The sequence below is a fragment of the Vulpes vulpes genome, chromosome 8 (genome assembly GCF_048418805.1).
Source record: "Vulpes vulpes isolate BD-2025 chromosome 8, VulVul3, whole genome shotgun sequence".
NCBI lineage: Eukaryota > Metazoa > Chordata > Mammalia > Carnivora > Canidae > Vulpes > Vulpes vulpes.
This window is the reverse complement of record NC_132787.1, coordinates 47,670,667-47,687,284: the sequence shown is the minus strand read 5'-3', so window position 1 is coordinate 47,687,284 and position 16,618 is coordinate 47,670,667. Positions and strand designations below refer to the sequence as shown.

Below are 16,618 nucleotides of genomic sequence, written 5' to 3'. Positions count from 1 at the left end.
ACAACTTGCTTCTTATTATTTATCCTTGTGCTTGAAGCCTGCCCTAGCCTATAAACATTTACCTAGGCAACCTAATTTGTGCCTAGGTACAACATTGTTGGGCTCAACTCCTATGCCTCTTAGGTCCTAGACAATCAATTTCTTGTTTACTTTTAAAATTTTTCATGGAAGTCTTCAGACTCCCCAGGATATCCTGTTCTACAATTTAATAACCTTCCTCCATGAAAGCTTGCGTTTATTTGTCTCTGTTGGTTTAGTAATATCCAAATCCCCCGCAAGCTAACTTTGTTTATTTATTCTGCAGATGCTGTTGGCACAACTCTGGGAGCATGCTTAACCTTTGTGTGCTCACAATGGGTTTTATTTTTAAAGATTTTTACTTATTTATTTATTCATGATGGACATAGAGAGAGAGAGGTAGAGACACAGGCAGAGGGAGAAGCAGGCTCCATGCTGAGAGCCCAACGCGGGACTCAATCCCAGGACTCAAAGGCCAGCGCTAAACCACTGAGCCACCCAGGGATCCCCTCACAATGGGTTTTAAAGTCAGCATGCCAGTGTTTATATTCTTCTTTTCCCTTTGTTTACCACATCTTTCTGAGAGTTGTACTACAACCAGCAGGGTACAATGAAATATGGAGTTAATATACTACAATCAATAGCAAGTGATGCCAGAAGAGACATAGGGCAGCAAAGTGCCATTGTATGATGTAACACAGTGTCGTCGTTCGTTTCCTGGTATGAGGGTAGGCAGGTGCACTTCGCAGGATTGACAGTTAACCAAGTTGTGCTGGAAAATATGTTAGATCCTGCTCTGGAATGAGTTTTCAATTTTCAAAACATAGTGTCCAGAATCTCTAATTGGTAAATTTCCAAGTTAGGTTCCCTAGACCTTGTGGAGAGGAAGTAGGCTAGAAATTTTAAAGAGGGAAGGGCTCACAGCAGACAGAAAGTATCTTCTTTCCCACCTCACTTGGGATGTGGAAAATTCCAATACTTTGAGGAAAGTAAAAAGGAGTCTCATGAAAGAATTTTGTGAAAATGTGACAGCAGCACAAGCTTAGGTTTTGAATATCCCTGAAACCATTTGTATAAACATACAGGAAACCAGAAATGGAAGACAATATATACCACAGAACTAACTGACAAGTCATCCCTTAGTATCAAAAGATGTGTTCAGGTACAGAAAGCCTCAACTGTACCACGTCCTCTGTGCATTGTTTGGGGTGAAACAGGAAAGGAAGAGGGTGTCTGATGGACCTAAGAGCAGAACCCATAGCAGCCAACTGGTGAACACAGGTAAACACAGTGGGGCAATTTGAGAAGAGCAGTTGGAACTGGGGTGGCTTTGGCCTGTTTTAATTCATGAAAGAGTTCAGGGCATCTTCTGTAGTGTTTTAAGGGCTTGAGCAATCCAGGTCTCACCACATGTGAAACTACCCAGCTGAAGATCCCTTCTGAGATAGAGCTCCACATGGAGGACATAACCTACTGGGAAGAGAGGCCATATGAGGGACAATGGGGCAAAGAAATCAGAGGTTCAGATAAAAGTGTGGAAGGAGACAGAGCTTGTTGACTGCAGAAAGCACTAAACCAATGTTTTTACCTCTTTTACTAAAGCAGCAGCAGCAGCAAAACCAACAAAAACAAAAACAAAAAAAACCCTGTAAATGTGAAGCTAAGAATGTTCTCCTGAACTCCCTTCTAAAAGTCCATGAAAACCAGTTTCAGATAAAAATGAGTTAGAGCAAAGGATGATAGCTGAATCCCCTATAATGTTTTTTTATGAGACAAATGCAAGGAACAGGATAACATCCTTACATTCAAAGAAAGAATATCAGAAAGACATGCTTGTAAAATATAGGAAAGCTATGACCTCATATTTCAAAACCTATTTCAAAACCTATTTCAAATACTTAAGGAAATGTAAGATACGAATAATCGGTATAAAAAAAGGATTAGAAAATCTCAGAAAGGAGGCAATGAAACTGAAAAAAGAAGTATAGAATTTTAAAATGAAAGAACTACAAGAAACAGAGAGGCTGAAAAGGAGAAATTAATCTTAACCTTTAATTTACTGAACAAGCAGTAATAATTTCCAAGATTGTAGATCAAATTGTGAAGAGTAAAATAAAAGAGCTTCTAGCATGCAACATGGATTATGAACACAGGTGGGAAGGCATGAAACACAGAGCAAAAGTCTCATACATTGGGCCACATTAAAATGTTTTTCAGATAGACCATTACCAGAGTGAAAAGGTAGGCCGGACTGTAGGAGAAGATACCTACATTATTTATATGTTACAAAAGGCTTTTATCCAGAGTTCATATAGAACTTTTCAAATATGTAGAATAGAAAAATATGGGGCAAAGTACTTTGCATAGGTATCTCATAAAACAAATATCCAAATAGATAATAAATATATAAAAAGGCACTCAAACTAGTTTCTCATCAAGGAAATGCAAATTGAAGTCACAATCAGGTAATATTGCATACCCTCCGGAATGGGTGAAACAGAAAACATGCTGCTGTCAAGTGTTGAAGAACACATGGAACAACTGGAATTTTCATTCCTGAGGGATTTGGAGTATGGGTTGGCAAAGCCAGGAGGAACGCTGCCTGCTGACCCTACTAAAGTGTGATGTGTGTTTCGGCTATGGTGATCCAGAAATTGCCCATCAGAAACCCAGGAACAGGTACCTAAGAAACTGCTACTACAGCCAATGGTAGTCACCAAGGAAGTGGTGAGAAACAGAAGCCAGACACGGAGGGCAATACACTGCTTCTCAAGATCTAAAACAGCCAAAATGAATCTATACTATCACAAGTCAGGACTGCGTTACCTGGGGAGGAGCTGTGAGTTGTTACTGGAACAGGAGAGCGGATTCTATGTATAGTTCTTGGAGGTGGTTGGTCACACGGGTGTGTTCTCTCCAAAACTCACCTGAAGAAGCATTGATCAGTACGCCTTTATGTCGGTACTTTACTCATCAATTTAAAAGTTTATGAAAAAACTCATGAACCCTGAAATACAGCTCAGTAACTCTGGGAAACTGACATGATTGCATATCCTATTATGGACAAAGCATCCAGCCAGAAGTGATTCATGAAAAAAGGTTTTTACTGCTGACTCATTTTTCTTTTGTTTCTACATGCTCAATTGTACTTATGGATTTAAAGTTAGATTCTTCCTCCTACTTGGATTATCTGCTGCTCAGTGTAGACTAACCAATGGGTACTGCCATTAAAAAAGTAACCCAGACAGCTCTATTATGATTCTATTATCGTCCTCATTAGAATTTAAGCATATATTAGTCAGGTACCCATTAAGAAAGGTTTTTAGATGAAGATTTCAAGGTGCTAATTGATCCCTCAGGGGCAATTGAAGTTCCTTTCCTTTTGTAGTATCTTTGAACCTTTGATTGGCTTCAACAGAGAGGCAACCGTTGATGTAGGTAGAGGCCCTGATTTAATTGTTTGAATGCATAAAAGATCTTAGTGAATGGGCTTAGTGAATGTACAGAGAGACATTTAATGGACTGTATAAAGTCCTGTATTGAACGGACTTTATAAAGAATGGATTGAATCAAGGGGGATTGCATGCAAAGTTAGTGAGGAAGAACGTAATGATATGGGAGTAAACTCCTCTGGTAAGAATCTCACATCAGGGCTCAGGCCCCATGGTCCTCCTATGCTGCTCAATTGGCTAGAAGTTTTGGAAGAGTGGTGGTCCATGTGAAGAGAAGTGTCAGGATTTCAGAGCATGTAGCAGAAGAAGGATGAAAGGCTCAGAGCAGTGGGAATAAAAGTCTATAAAGCAAAGAGGGTTTTGAACCCCACCGGTTGACTATGTTTGAAGAACACTCCAAGGACATTAAATTTATTAACCTAATAAGAAATGCACTAGTGAGAAGGTGTTCTGCAAGACACTCAGTGTTGTTTAGGTGTCTAGAGGTCTGGACGTGCCTGAGCACCATCTCCAAAATTAAGAACAACTTATTAGGACAGTACTTCCCAGCACCAGGAAGAAACACCTGTTTCTTGATCCACCAAGTCCTACCTGTCAGGTTTCCTCAGGCTCTTCAGGCAGCAACTCCACACGTGGAAGTCCTGTTCTTGCTCAGTACTGAGTGTGGCCCAAAGAAAGGCTGTATGTGGTTCATTGCAACCCTCCATCATGATAGGGACACCCAGGATCTGGGACCAAGGACGCACCATCTGCAGCACAGAATCACATGCACATTTGAAGAAGAGATTTTATCTGGGCTTGCGGCTGTACCCCGGTAGAGACAGGATGTAACTGTGGGATAACAGATGGGCACGCGCCAGGACCAGCCAACGTGAGCTGGATCTCCTTAGATCCACCAAGTCCTACCATCAGGCAGAACCAAAGGCAGCCCCCATAAGACAGATCACCATACCATCCAGACATGGTGCCCCCAGGACCAGGTGAGAGCAGGACCGGAGAGTGAAAGCGAGCTATGTAAGCGGGCCAACCTCCATATCAGCCCCCAGTGTCCTACCTGTACCTTCTTTCCATATCACACCCAAGGATACTCCTAGGTGACCAGCCAGTGGAGTCTGAAGAGGTCAGAATTGGCTCACAGACCCTTGGGTAAGTGCAAGATAGAAAAGGACCATAATACACTCTAGGACCACATAAGGTGTCCTTGAAGAACAGTGGTCACAGAAAAGGCTGGCGCTAGGAAAAGCCTTCAGTGGTGCACCTGGTCACCTACCTTGTGCAGAGAGGAGTGGCCGGGGAAGATACATGGCTGCACGTCTGGGGGCAGGGGCCTGGAGCATCTGCCACAGAAGAGGCTAGCATGCCATGCATGCCTGGGGGTTCTCCATCAGCTGTGGGACAGCCCCCATCCTTGGGCAGCGCCCAGTGGTGGTGCCCACCTGGCCCCCTGAATGGGGGGATGTTGTGTGGTAACCAGGATCCGGGGCTCCCCTATCTTCAGCAATGCCACCGCTGTGATTGGAGCAGGAGACACCAGCCAGAGCCACAGCACCACCTGGAAGAGACAGGGAGGCACAGGTGCGGGTACCCTGTTGAGCCACTCCAAACTTGGAGGTGCGGTATGTCCTGAGGGGAGCCAGCCCATTCTGAGCAAGGGTCTGCTTCACTGTGGGGTGTCACCCAGAGCTCCTGGTCGAGGGCTTCCATTGGGTCTGATCTACCAACTGGATCCTGCACCCTAGCCACTTGGATGGAGACTGGGGGCCTTGCTGCTTCAGGGCGGGAGAAAGGCCGTGGGGAGGAGGGCACTCCTCTGTGCTCCTCCAGGATGGGGCTTCACCCAAGGGTCACCACGCGGAGGCCTCCTTGTTCCTTGGCCCAGTCCTGCCTCCTCACCATTGAGGATGCCCTGGCTCACAGGTCCCCCCACAGCAGAGTATTGCTGCGGAATCACTTCCCTGGGGAAACCCCACTGTGACCCCTGCTCTGTCCCTTCCAGGCATCAGGCTCCAGCAGCGAGGGGCAGGAAGGGGGTGTCACTCTCAGCCATACTCCACGGGCTTCTTGGACAGATGGGACCAGGACGAGCCTCTGAGCGGGTGGTTGGCAGGAGCTGACCGGACCTTGCTCCTCTCCGCAGATTTACGTCCCCACCGAGCGGGTGTGGCTGGGCGACTGTCCTGTGTGGATGGCCCCTGAGGGCTGTGAAATGGCTCTAGATTAAAATAGCTGTCCCTGATTAGTGGAGGGTCACAGCGGACAAGGACAGTAAGAGTGTCAAAGGGCAGGGTCCCCGCTACCCTCTGGCTGAGCGGGCGCTCTGTCCCTTGCTGCGACAGACCGATGCTCCATTCCTCAGTCCTCAAGCCCACTTCTCAGTTTTTAGGGGTTTACAAAGAGCTCCTTCCCTTTGGAATCTCACTGCTAGGGTGACATCTCTTCCTCGGGGCTGTGTGCACTCCGAGGATAAGAGCTGGGATTCTTTCCAGTCTTTATGATAAATTCCTGCCCCTGGGATGCCCATCCTGGTTTCCCCACCTCAGGCTGCCTTCCTGCTGGGCGCCCTGTGTTCCTCACCCTGCTTGGCACAGAGAGGGGTGTTAGCAAATTTGTGTGACTAAGTGGGTGCAAGAGTAGGAGACACATGATTCCAGCTGGACAGATGCTCAGCTCCTCCCTGTGGAGTCAACTCGCCGGGCTTCCTGCCGAGGATTGCAGCTGTCACGTAGCCACATGGAGCCGGGTCAGGCAGTGAGGACTCACCTCCAGCACAAGAGGACCGCTGATGGAGCTGCATGCGCTCTGGAGCCCCGCTGACTCACGGCTCTGGTTAAGGGCTCTTTTCCTTTATCTTGCTCCATATAACCTGTGTTTTATATATTGAGCGAGGACATTAAATTTGTCAGGTGACTTAATCTGCCACAAAGGATGGTAATGCGCTGTGCTTTATGCCTACTTGAAGTGTACTTGAAGTGTAATGTATGTGCAGCTGGTGGTTCTCAAGAGGCTCCTAGGTTCCTGTCTGTGGCTTTCTACTCCTTCTAGGGAGTCCCTACCTGAACCCTTTCTTCTAAGAGAGCTGAAGCCAAGGCCTGCCTTTTATTTTTTTCTGTGGCCCCTTCTCCCCCTGCTTGGTACAGTCAGAACTTGTGTTCTCTTCCTTGTAAGAATGCCTGAGCTCACTCGTTTCTCAGAACCTGCTTCTGCCTATGCTCCTTGATAGGGCTGGCCCTCAGCAGGTCCAGGGAGTGGGGGTGGAGCCCTCTCAGCCCTTGCCTCCTCATGAAGACCTGTAGATAGAACATGACTAATGTGAGCTGAGCTGTGGTCTTAGGAGAGGGCTGAAGGAAGGGGCTCTCACACTGGCCACTCTCCTCAACCAGCTCCTCCGATCCCCTTGTGGGGCTTTTTGGAGATATTATTTGTCTGTTTTCCAACGAGAGAAGCCAGGAAAATGATGACGATTTTAGACTCAATTGGAAAACAGGCAGCATCATGACAATCACTGTGGGACAGTGGTGGCTCTGGGGGGTAATGTGAGGCAGGCAGCTTCTGAAAGTCTCCCTGTCACACCTTGGTATAGGCAGTTTTCCATTGGACCGGATTCCGCATGGGTTCAGAGCACCAGCACATAGTAGAGTCGCAATCGTGTTTGTTAAGTGATCTGCCCAGGCATTGCCAGACATGGGCACACACAGCAGAGGCAAACAGTGGGTTATTGTCTCTTAAAACCTGCTACTTGCAGGAGAGAAGAGGAATTGCTGTCTGAAGGGGCATCAACCTTACTGCAGATGGCCCAGAATAAGCCAGTTGTATTCTTTATCCTCAGCAGCACTGGGGATAGTAGACGTTGTCCTACGTGTTTGTCACAAAGTCTCATTCATTCAGCCAACAGGCTTGTAGAGCACCTGTTTGAACCCAGGCACACAGACATTAATAAACAAGCCATGTGCCTGTCCTCTGGAGTTTGCTACCCGACAGGAAGAAAGCCCAAGTAAACATGGCTCAGGAAGAGAGGGCAGGAAGGTGCCCTCAGTCTTCACCTGCAGAGTGGATTGGCGGGAGGCTGCAGAAACATGTGGCTTCCTTGTATTTATCCCATCCTTTACGAGGTGGTTGCCAGAGCTGGGGGGCTGGGTGGAGCTGGCTAAAGCATACATAATGGCCCTTATGTGACAGGAGTCCTAGAAATCTACTGCAGGACATAATGAATATAGTTAACAACATGGGATTGCATACTTCAGCATTTGTTAAGTATGTTAAATATTATGTTAAACATTCTTATCAAGAAGAAGAGAGGGAGGGAAAAAACTTTTAGAAGAGTTAGTTAAGTTTATGGCATTGGCATACACTTATCGGATATACACTTATCGGGTATACACATCATAAATCTCAAAGAAATCGACATTAAAAACGTGCAGAGGGCAGCCCTGGTGGCGCAGTGGTTTAGTGCCGCCTGTAGCCCAGGGCGTGATCCTGGAGACCCCGGATCAAGTCCCACGTCAGGCTCTCTGTATGGTGCCTGCTTCTCCCTCTGCCTGTGTCTCTGCCTCTCTCTCTCTCTCTCTCTCTGTCTCTATGAATAAATAAATAAAATCTTTAAAAACATAAATAGAAATATGCAGATTTTTGCATCTCAATCACAACTCAATCAAAAGAAATGAAACAAAAAGAACACGTGCACACAAAGTGTGGTGGATTCCTTCTTCTAAAAACAAAATAAAACATTATATTCTTAATTTTGTTTTAACTCCAATCCTTCCTTTTGATATTTTATTTCCTTTCTTGTCTTTCTTCTCTTCCACCACCCCCATAAGGGCCACTCGCCTGCCTTACACAGCAGCTCCCAGATGCTGTGAATTGTTAATACACAGCTCTAGCCTGGTCCCTCTGTCCCTCCATGCCTGCCTGGTCCTCTCATCATCCAGACTCCTTGGGATATCTGCAGTGGGATTCAAGAGGCTCCTGTGATAGTGGCAGCTTTTAGAAGGAAAATCAGAGCCACTCAAAATGGGGGACAGGCCAATGGGCTGTTTATAGAAACCGTTTTGGAAATGGTTTCAAAATTATAGAGTGGCAATAAGAAAGAATCACATCTATATAGATTATGCATGTTCACCTTTTATGATTTTTTTCTTCCATTTGCTGCCTCACTCAGTATATACTTTTTTTTTTTAACTGAACATTTATTTGATGGTAAATCACATCATCATCACCTTTTGTCCCTAAAATGTTTTCACTGTGTATTTAAGAAAAAAAATGTTCTCTTTTATGTCAGCAGTATTACCAACTCATTATTAGTACAGAGTGTAGGTCTAATTACCGGCTGTGTTTCATTTAGTCAGTTTATGATGTCTTTTTTGATAGTATTGTTTTTTGTCTGGTAAAGGATTGATCCCATATTGTATTGTAATATCATATCTCTTTGTCTCTTTAATCCGTAAAAGTCTCCCCAGTGTTTTTAAGTAGAATATATTATGACTTCAAAGTTGTTGAAGAATTCAATTGATCAGTCATTTTTATAAACCCTTCTACCATCTGGAAATTTTTGTCTGGAGCTTATCTTCACTCAAACTTTGAAGTGTGATTTTACATCTTGTATTCTTGTAGCCTGGCCACTTCTCAGGACCAGAATTAAGCCAGAATAACAATGACAGAAATAATTGGCTCCGTAGGGGATTTTCTTGAACAGAAAGACTCCCTGCAGCAAAGAGAGAGTAGGGGCAGGAATGTAGGATATTTGCAGGTAGGAGACCATGGGGAAGCTCTTGTTGCAAAGGAAACACACTAAAGAAAGAGCTGTCAACTCTGGCAGTCTGATCACATGGGTGGGAAAATGTCCTGGCTCATACTTGATAAATTAGAACTAGCTAGAACATTAAGGATGTAATAGAAAGGAAAGGGTACAGTAAGGCAGGGAGACAAATCTAAGTCCCAATCTAAATCTAAAATCTATCTGTCATCTATCTCTCTATAATTTTTAAGAGTTATTGATAGACCAAAGAGATTTTGGTGAAAACCCAGAAAGTAAAAGTTAAATCTGTATACCAATATCAACATTTCTCTCTTTTTCTCATCTATCTACCAATGACTAAACACTATTTTTTTAAAAAGTCTTGATAGACCAAAAGAGATTTTGACGTAAGGCTAGAAAGTAGAATGGAAAATCAGGATTCCTTTCCCATAGGTATAATTCAAAACAAAATGAGGATATTGCTGGATACAACCCCAATCGCTTTCTTAATGGATTTGGATTAACTGAGAAGATCCCACCTATTCTCCAAGTCACACTGGTTTAAAGTGTGCCGTTTTGGTCAAGGAGGGAGAGGACTAAAATTTTTCAGAATAATATAGGAGAAGAATTTAAATGTTAGGTTGACCAAGAACTTGGATGAAAGGAGCTCTCTATTCTCAGGATATAAATGGGAAGAAGGGATCTCAGAAACCTCAGGATTGGAACAGTGCTTAAGAATTTAGGAAGGAAAATAATTATGGAGAGATAATTAAAGAAAAAAACCCAACTATCTGTTGAGGCACCCATGTGGCACAGTTGGTTCAGTGTCCCACTCTTGGTTTCAGCTCAGACCATGATCTCAGGGTCATGACATTGGCACCCTCATTGGGCTCCATGCTCAGCATGGAGTTTGCTTGTGTTTCTCTCTCCCTCTCGCTCTGTCCTTCACCTGACACTCTCCGTCTCTGTCTTCCTCTCTCTCAAATACATAAATCTTTCAAGTAACAACAGCAACAACAAAAAACTATTTGTTGTGGGGGTGAACTAACACCTCCTCATTATCCTTACAATAGCGTTAATAGAGAACATTTCTCCCTAATGCTTCTCTGTGAAGGTGGATTTTTTTCAGGGGAAACTTGAGAGGATGTTAAATTCTGTCTGGGTTTGTGCAAGGGAGGCTGAAAATAAGAGTAGAGGAAATCGTGAGAGCCCTGCTACTTAGCAAAATGCCCAGAAAAGTTCAAACTTTCAAGGCTGTGAGCTTAATGGAGTCAAAGCCAGGATATCTATGGGTCAAATTTGGACCCAGCTAGTATCTTATTATGTACACTGTAATACAGAGTATACATCTGATATGCTGAAAGGTTGGCATTGAGAATGAAGAAGGCCTAGAGACACTAGAGGGAAAAAAATCAGCCCAGGTTGATGTGAGATTCGTCAGGCTGAAGGGATGGAGAAAAGCTGTGGGTCCACTTTCCCATCTTGTCCCATGAGAAGACTTTACAACTGCTCTGATACACACCTACAACTCTGGGCTAGAGCATTGATTTTCAGTTACCTAGTTGCTGAGTACAGTGAGCTCTAGACAATGGAGGAATATGTCTCTTGTGAAAATGCTTTGTGTTCCATGACTGAGCTCAAGTTCAACTTCATGTTGACATTTTATCTTGTTTATTCTGTAGTCTGGAGCCCCTCTTCTGTTATTTTCTTCCTCCAGAAGGAACTGCTCCCCTCTATATGTCTACAAAACAGAGATGGAAATCAGGTAAGACAACCATAGGGCTAGCCCCCAACATACATAGATGCTTGTGTTCCTTGCACCTCTTCCCAATTTACTAAGTCAGTGTGCTTGCACAGGAAGATATCTGTAGTAGGAACTCTCAAGAAAAAAGTCTTTGTCAGGAGACTAACTGGTCCTGATTTACCCAGGACCTTGCTGATTTTAGCACCGAAATTCCCACACCCTGGAAAAACTCTCTCCTGGGCATAGTGGGATGGTTGGTTCCCGTTCTTCTAGGAAAGAAATTGGAGTGGGGACACACACATGCAGGACACAGAGTGGGGAGGAGGTGGGAAGGCAGACAGTGTAGACATGGTTTCCCTCTGATATTGGTTATGATCATGCTAAGGCCCCTGAGACTGGGAAGGAAAGCAGTCAGCCCTAATGCCCTGAACCAGTGACAAAGCTGGGTAGAGTGTGACTGCCTGGGGGCGCAATGGCCAGCCCGGAGATGGCTACAAGTCAAACACCCATGTACCAGAGGGTGCAGTTGTGGGAGGTGAAGGCAGGAATTCTTCAAGAGCCTATGATTCTAGAGAGATAGTTTAGGCCGAATGGTCCATTGGTCCTTAACCAAAATCAAGAGATCTACTGAGAACCAGTGAGCTGGGAAGCTCCCCCAAATTAAATGGGTATCTGAGTCGTCTGGGAGATTTAGTAACTGCAGAATGCCCTTCTGCCCCCACCGCCAAGATGCTGATGGTCCGAGATCTGGGGAAGCTTCTTTGAAGGCTGCCATGAGCTGGAGTGCAAATGAAGATGAAGCTGCACAATCACGTTCATGACGGCCGTTAAAGTGCTTCTAATTCAAATGGTTTGCCTTTAAGGGCTTCCAGGCCATGCCTATCACCTGAGTGTGTGCACAGGAGCCCCTTCCCACATCCCCACATTCTTTATGTCTATGTGCGAGCCTCAAGAGATCCTGGGCATTGGCCTCAAGGAAGAGAAAGATAGGTGTGCCCTTTATTTCAATGGATTTGTTCCATGAGTGAAGGAAAAGTTAGCCAAGTTCCTGAAAAAGCTAAGTCAGTGTCAGCCTCTGACCAAAGGCTGGGCTCTCGGAGTGTCCTGTCTGGTAGGTGAGAGAACTGATGGTCCAGAGCATAACGTTGGGCCTGGGTCTGATCCCGGAGAGGAGGTCGGTCCTGGCCATGCAGGAATGTCAACCCAAGGAACTCCAGGCCCAATGGAAGCTGCTAGCCAGACCCGCTGCAATTATAGTCCATCCTCATTCCTCAAGCAGAGAAAAGTGACCATTTACTAGAAAGCCAACCTGGGACACAGCCATACCAGAGAAGAACAAATGATAATATTAGAGTAAATGGCAATTGTTCCATACATGTCTCATGAATTTAGTAATAAACATTATGGAAAATATATGTTTACTTGAAATTATGTATTCGGTACAACTTGATTTTTTGCTCAAATAAAGACAGCCCAGGTTGTTATTTAAACAATGTAACAACAAAACTAGGAAGATGTTTATGTTTATTTTTGTTCTATAAAGTTTTATAACTGTTTATTGGATTTTAACATTTTATAGGCTATTTATTATTCTTAAGATATAACTGTGGGGACTTTGTTTACTTATTTTTTTAATTTTTATTTTAATCACCCAGTGCTCATTATGACAAGCACATTCCTTAATCCCCATCACCTATGTCACCCATCCCTGACCCACTTCCCCTCTGATACCCATTAGTTTGCTATCCATTGTTAAGACTCTTTCTTTTGGTTCATTTCTCTCGATCTCTCTATTTTTTTTTACTCTTTCTGCTCTTTGTTTTGTTTCTTAGCAGTATACCCTCTAGCTTCATCCATGTCATTGCAAATGACAAGATTTCGTTCTTTTTAAGGCTGTGTAATATTCCACTATAATATCTATCTATCTATCATCTATCATCTACCATCTGTCTGTATCACATCTTTTTTTTAAAGATTTTATTTATTCATGAGAGACACAGAGAGAGAGGCAGAGACACAGGCAGAGAGAGAAGCAGACTCCATGCAGGGAGCCCGATGTGGGACGCGATCCTGGGACTCCAGGATTATGCCCTGGGCTTAAGCCTGAGCTAAACCCCTGAGCCACCTGTGCTGCCCGTTGTTTTCAAATCTTATAGCAAAAGCCAAATAACCCAATTAAAAAATTATAAAAGGCTTCAAAAGATATTTTTCCTAAGAAGGTACACAAATGGCCAACAAGCACAAAGACTCTTAATGTCACTAATCATTAGGGAAATGCAAATTAAAAGCACAATGAGATATCATCTCTCATCTGTTAGGATGGCTATTATCAAACAACCCAAAATGGTGCAACTACTATGGAAAGCAGTATGGAAGTCTTAAAAAATTAAATATAGAAATAGCGTATGATCTCACTTCTGGGAATTTATCTAAAAGAGTTGAAATTTGGATTTTAAAGAGCTATTTTCACTCCCATACTCACTGCAGCATTATTCACAGTTGCCAGAATATGAAAAAAGATCTAAGTGTCCATTGATGGATTAATGTATAAAGGAGATGAGGTATCACATGTATTGGAATGTTAACCTTGGGAAGGGAGGTAAACCCGACATTTGCAATCCCATGGAATAACCTGATATTCTGATATTCTAATATTCTGAACCTGTTACTAGGCTATTATGCAAAATGAAATAAGCTGGTCACAGAAAGACAAATATTGCATGATTCCACTTACATTTATTTTGACTTAAATAGTCAAACTCATGGAAACAGAGAGTAGAATGGTATTTGCCAGGGGTGGAGGAGGGGTGGAGAGTGGTTTATTGGTACGTTTAAAGTTATAGTTATGCAATATGAGTAAATTCTAGAGATTTACTGAACACAGTGCACATAGTTAACTATATTATATTGCACATTGAAAAATTTGTTGAGAGGGTAGATCAAAGGTTAAGTGTTCTTACTACAGTCCACATAAATAAGATGAGAGGCCTCTGTTATTTCATGGAATTTTTCTGTGTGCACTCTGTTGGTGCACTGGTGAGCTGTCTGTCTGTCATTGACCCAAACAGACTGATGCTTGCCTCACGGCCCCACACCCCATCCCCGTCAAGTTCTAGCCTGGACCTCTGCAGCCTTGCTCCTTTGCACATTTGAAGTGTTCTTTGTTACTCTTTCCTGTGTGTTTAATTTTTCTTTCAACCTCATCCTCAGACCAGAAGCCCCTGGACCAAGGTCTATATATCCCTCGTGGTAGTTTTAACTTATTGCTTTATGCTTTCTCAAATGTTCTCAGATTCACTATCTTATTTGATCTTCACATACACACATACAAAACCTTTGAACTCTGCCCTGAGAGTTTTATCCCTTTCATCCAACAGACCAAGAAGTTTCAAGTGGTCATAGAGAAGGAGGGGATTTGCAGCCAGGCCCCTGAATTCCCAAAAGAGGGTCTTCTGTCTACAACAGGCAGCTTTGAATCACTGACACTGACACTATTTTGTCTGTTTCCTGCCTGAACTGGCTGACCTTGCGCTGCTTGGTTCAGTAACAGGACTTGGCATGACTATCCACAGTCAAGGGGCTCTTTTGGGTGATTTATTCCTGATGGCCACCAGCTGGGAGACATTGGTGGACTGCCCTCTGTATCTGTTCCCTGAAGCTTTCTACTTGAAAGAACGTGCACTGGGGAGTGTCTTGTGTGTGCACACATATGTACACTCATCTGCCTGAGCAGGTTGGAATAGCATCTGTTGGGGAAGATGCAGATGTGTTCCTGCTTTCCAGGGGGCTTCCAAAGGGGAGGCTTAAATGGCCCCCTCACCTCTGTGACAGTTTTAAGGAGCCCTTCAGGGAAAGGTCACATCCAATGTGTCTGCTCTTCCCAGGACAGCAGCGCAGGAGCATTGGCTGGAACTTGCACTGCTGGCACTTTCTGCCCTTGGCTCTTCCTCAGCCACCTTTGGATCATGCCATCAAATGCAGAATCATCAGAGACCTGGTTTAAAATTCCTGAGTCACACAAGGTAGGTGAGAGTCTGATCTGGGTCTCCTGAGTTTCATTCTCTAGAGGCAGAAGAGAGGAAACTGTTCGAAAATATGCAGGTATCTGTGGAGGCTGCTGGTGGGGACCCCCAGGCTGGCAGGAGGCAGCAGCCTTGGGCCAGGGAGGTCTGGATTCAAGCTCTCCATTGACCACTGATATGCTCACAGACTTGGCAGGCTGCTGGGGCTTTCATGACCATCCTGAGGCCGGGAAGTTTTCTCTGCCAGTTTGCTATGAAGTCATTTTATCTCTTGCTCTATAAAACACCAAAACTCCCTTGACTAGGCTGTGGAGACATTCATTTCATAATTTGTAAGATTGATTTTTACTTTTCTATCCTTTGCTTCTTTCTCTTATGTTTTCTTCTCCATTTTATCCTTGATTTTCTGCCCAGTGACTCTAGTGGAGCTTGTGTCTCCACACTAAGTTTTTTATCTGAAATCTGAAAGCCTCAATGGCTCTCTCCACTGCTTCTCTGGCAGAGTCTGGGGCGGGGGTTCCCATGGGCCAGGTGTCCAGTAGGCTGAGTCATTTCAAAAGAGCTCCAACAATATACCTTGTGGTCTTGTCTGGTCACATAACCTCTGTGGGCTTCCTTTCTCCTGTCTATAAAATCAAGATAATAATATTTGTAAGTGTAAGGCAACATGTCTGTGTATCTTCCCATTCATTTGTTCATTTTATTCATTCATTGGTAGACTGCTTTAGGCTGGGTCCACACACTAAGGATATAATAATGAACAAGATAGAAAATTGTGACATTCACATTCTAGAAGGGAACTCAGACAATAAACAAATAGATGGATCAGGAAGCGGTCAGGGTGTGGATGGAGATGTAGGATATTATGATGGAGAATCCTGGGTCTGCCAAATTATGAAATTAGGTGGATACACTGATCCTTACTAAATCCAGCATATATAGCCTGAGGAACTCCAAGAATGATCCTTCTGGGGATCTCTTTAGCTAATGCAGTGCTGCTGGCACGATGGCTGCTGTTTGGGCAGCCTCATTCAGGGTCTTCTGGAGAGAAATGTGCTCTGGAAGGCAGAAAGATAGGATGGCTCAGACCAGGGAATTCAGTATCAGCGCATTACTGTATACTAATTTATGATGTTGGGAAAGTTACTTAACCCTCCCAAGCCTGTTTTCTTATATGCAGAGCAGGAGCAATGATGCCTAACTTCACAAAGCCTTTGAATGTAGTCAGAACTCAATACATATTACTTTGAAATGCCTTTTCCAGAATGCCATGTAATTGGAGTTGTACAGTATAAAGCCCAGGGAAACCTGGTGGGCCTGACATTGTATGGATCACTGTGATGGTCCACCAGAGAATAGTGTGCTGTTTGGAATTGGACAGGAAAAACTGACAGCCATACACAAACCTTAGTAAGATGCAGGCATACCAAAAAATGGGAGATACAAATCAGGGCAATGCATTACTCTCTAAAAGATGTGGGGTCTAGGTCTAGACTGTGATGGTGTGTCCCCTCTTAGATGAAGGATAAAGTGCTACACCTCCCACTTTCTATGAATTAAAAGACGTTTGTTGCTCTCTATGGATTTTAAGGGCACTACTCATTGTATTTGGAAATACTTCACTGAGTACCAGTGAGTTCTGCAGTGATTT

The 16,618-nt window shown here is 44.0% G+C and overlaps 1 protein-coding gene across 1 annotated transcript in view; it reads left to right on the top strand.

Moving 5' to 3' along the window:
- The window catches only part of LOC140593736 (uncharacterized), an 89,553-nt gene that overhangs the window by 933 nt on the left and 72,002 nt on the right, over positions 1–16,618 (top strand). The window contains exons 2-3 of the mRNA XM_072718808.1: positions 10,919–10,966; positions 14,830–14,967. Of these exons, the coding sequence (XP_072574909.1) occupies positions 10,919–10,966; positions 14,830–14,967 (186 nt within the window). The remainder of the gene's footprint in view (positions 1–10,918; positions 10,967–14,829; positions 14,968–16,618) is intronic.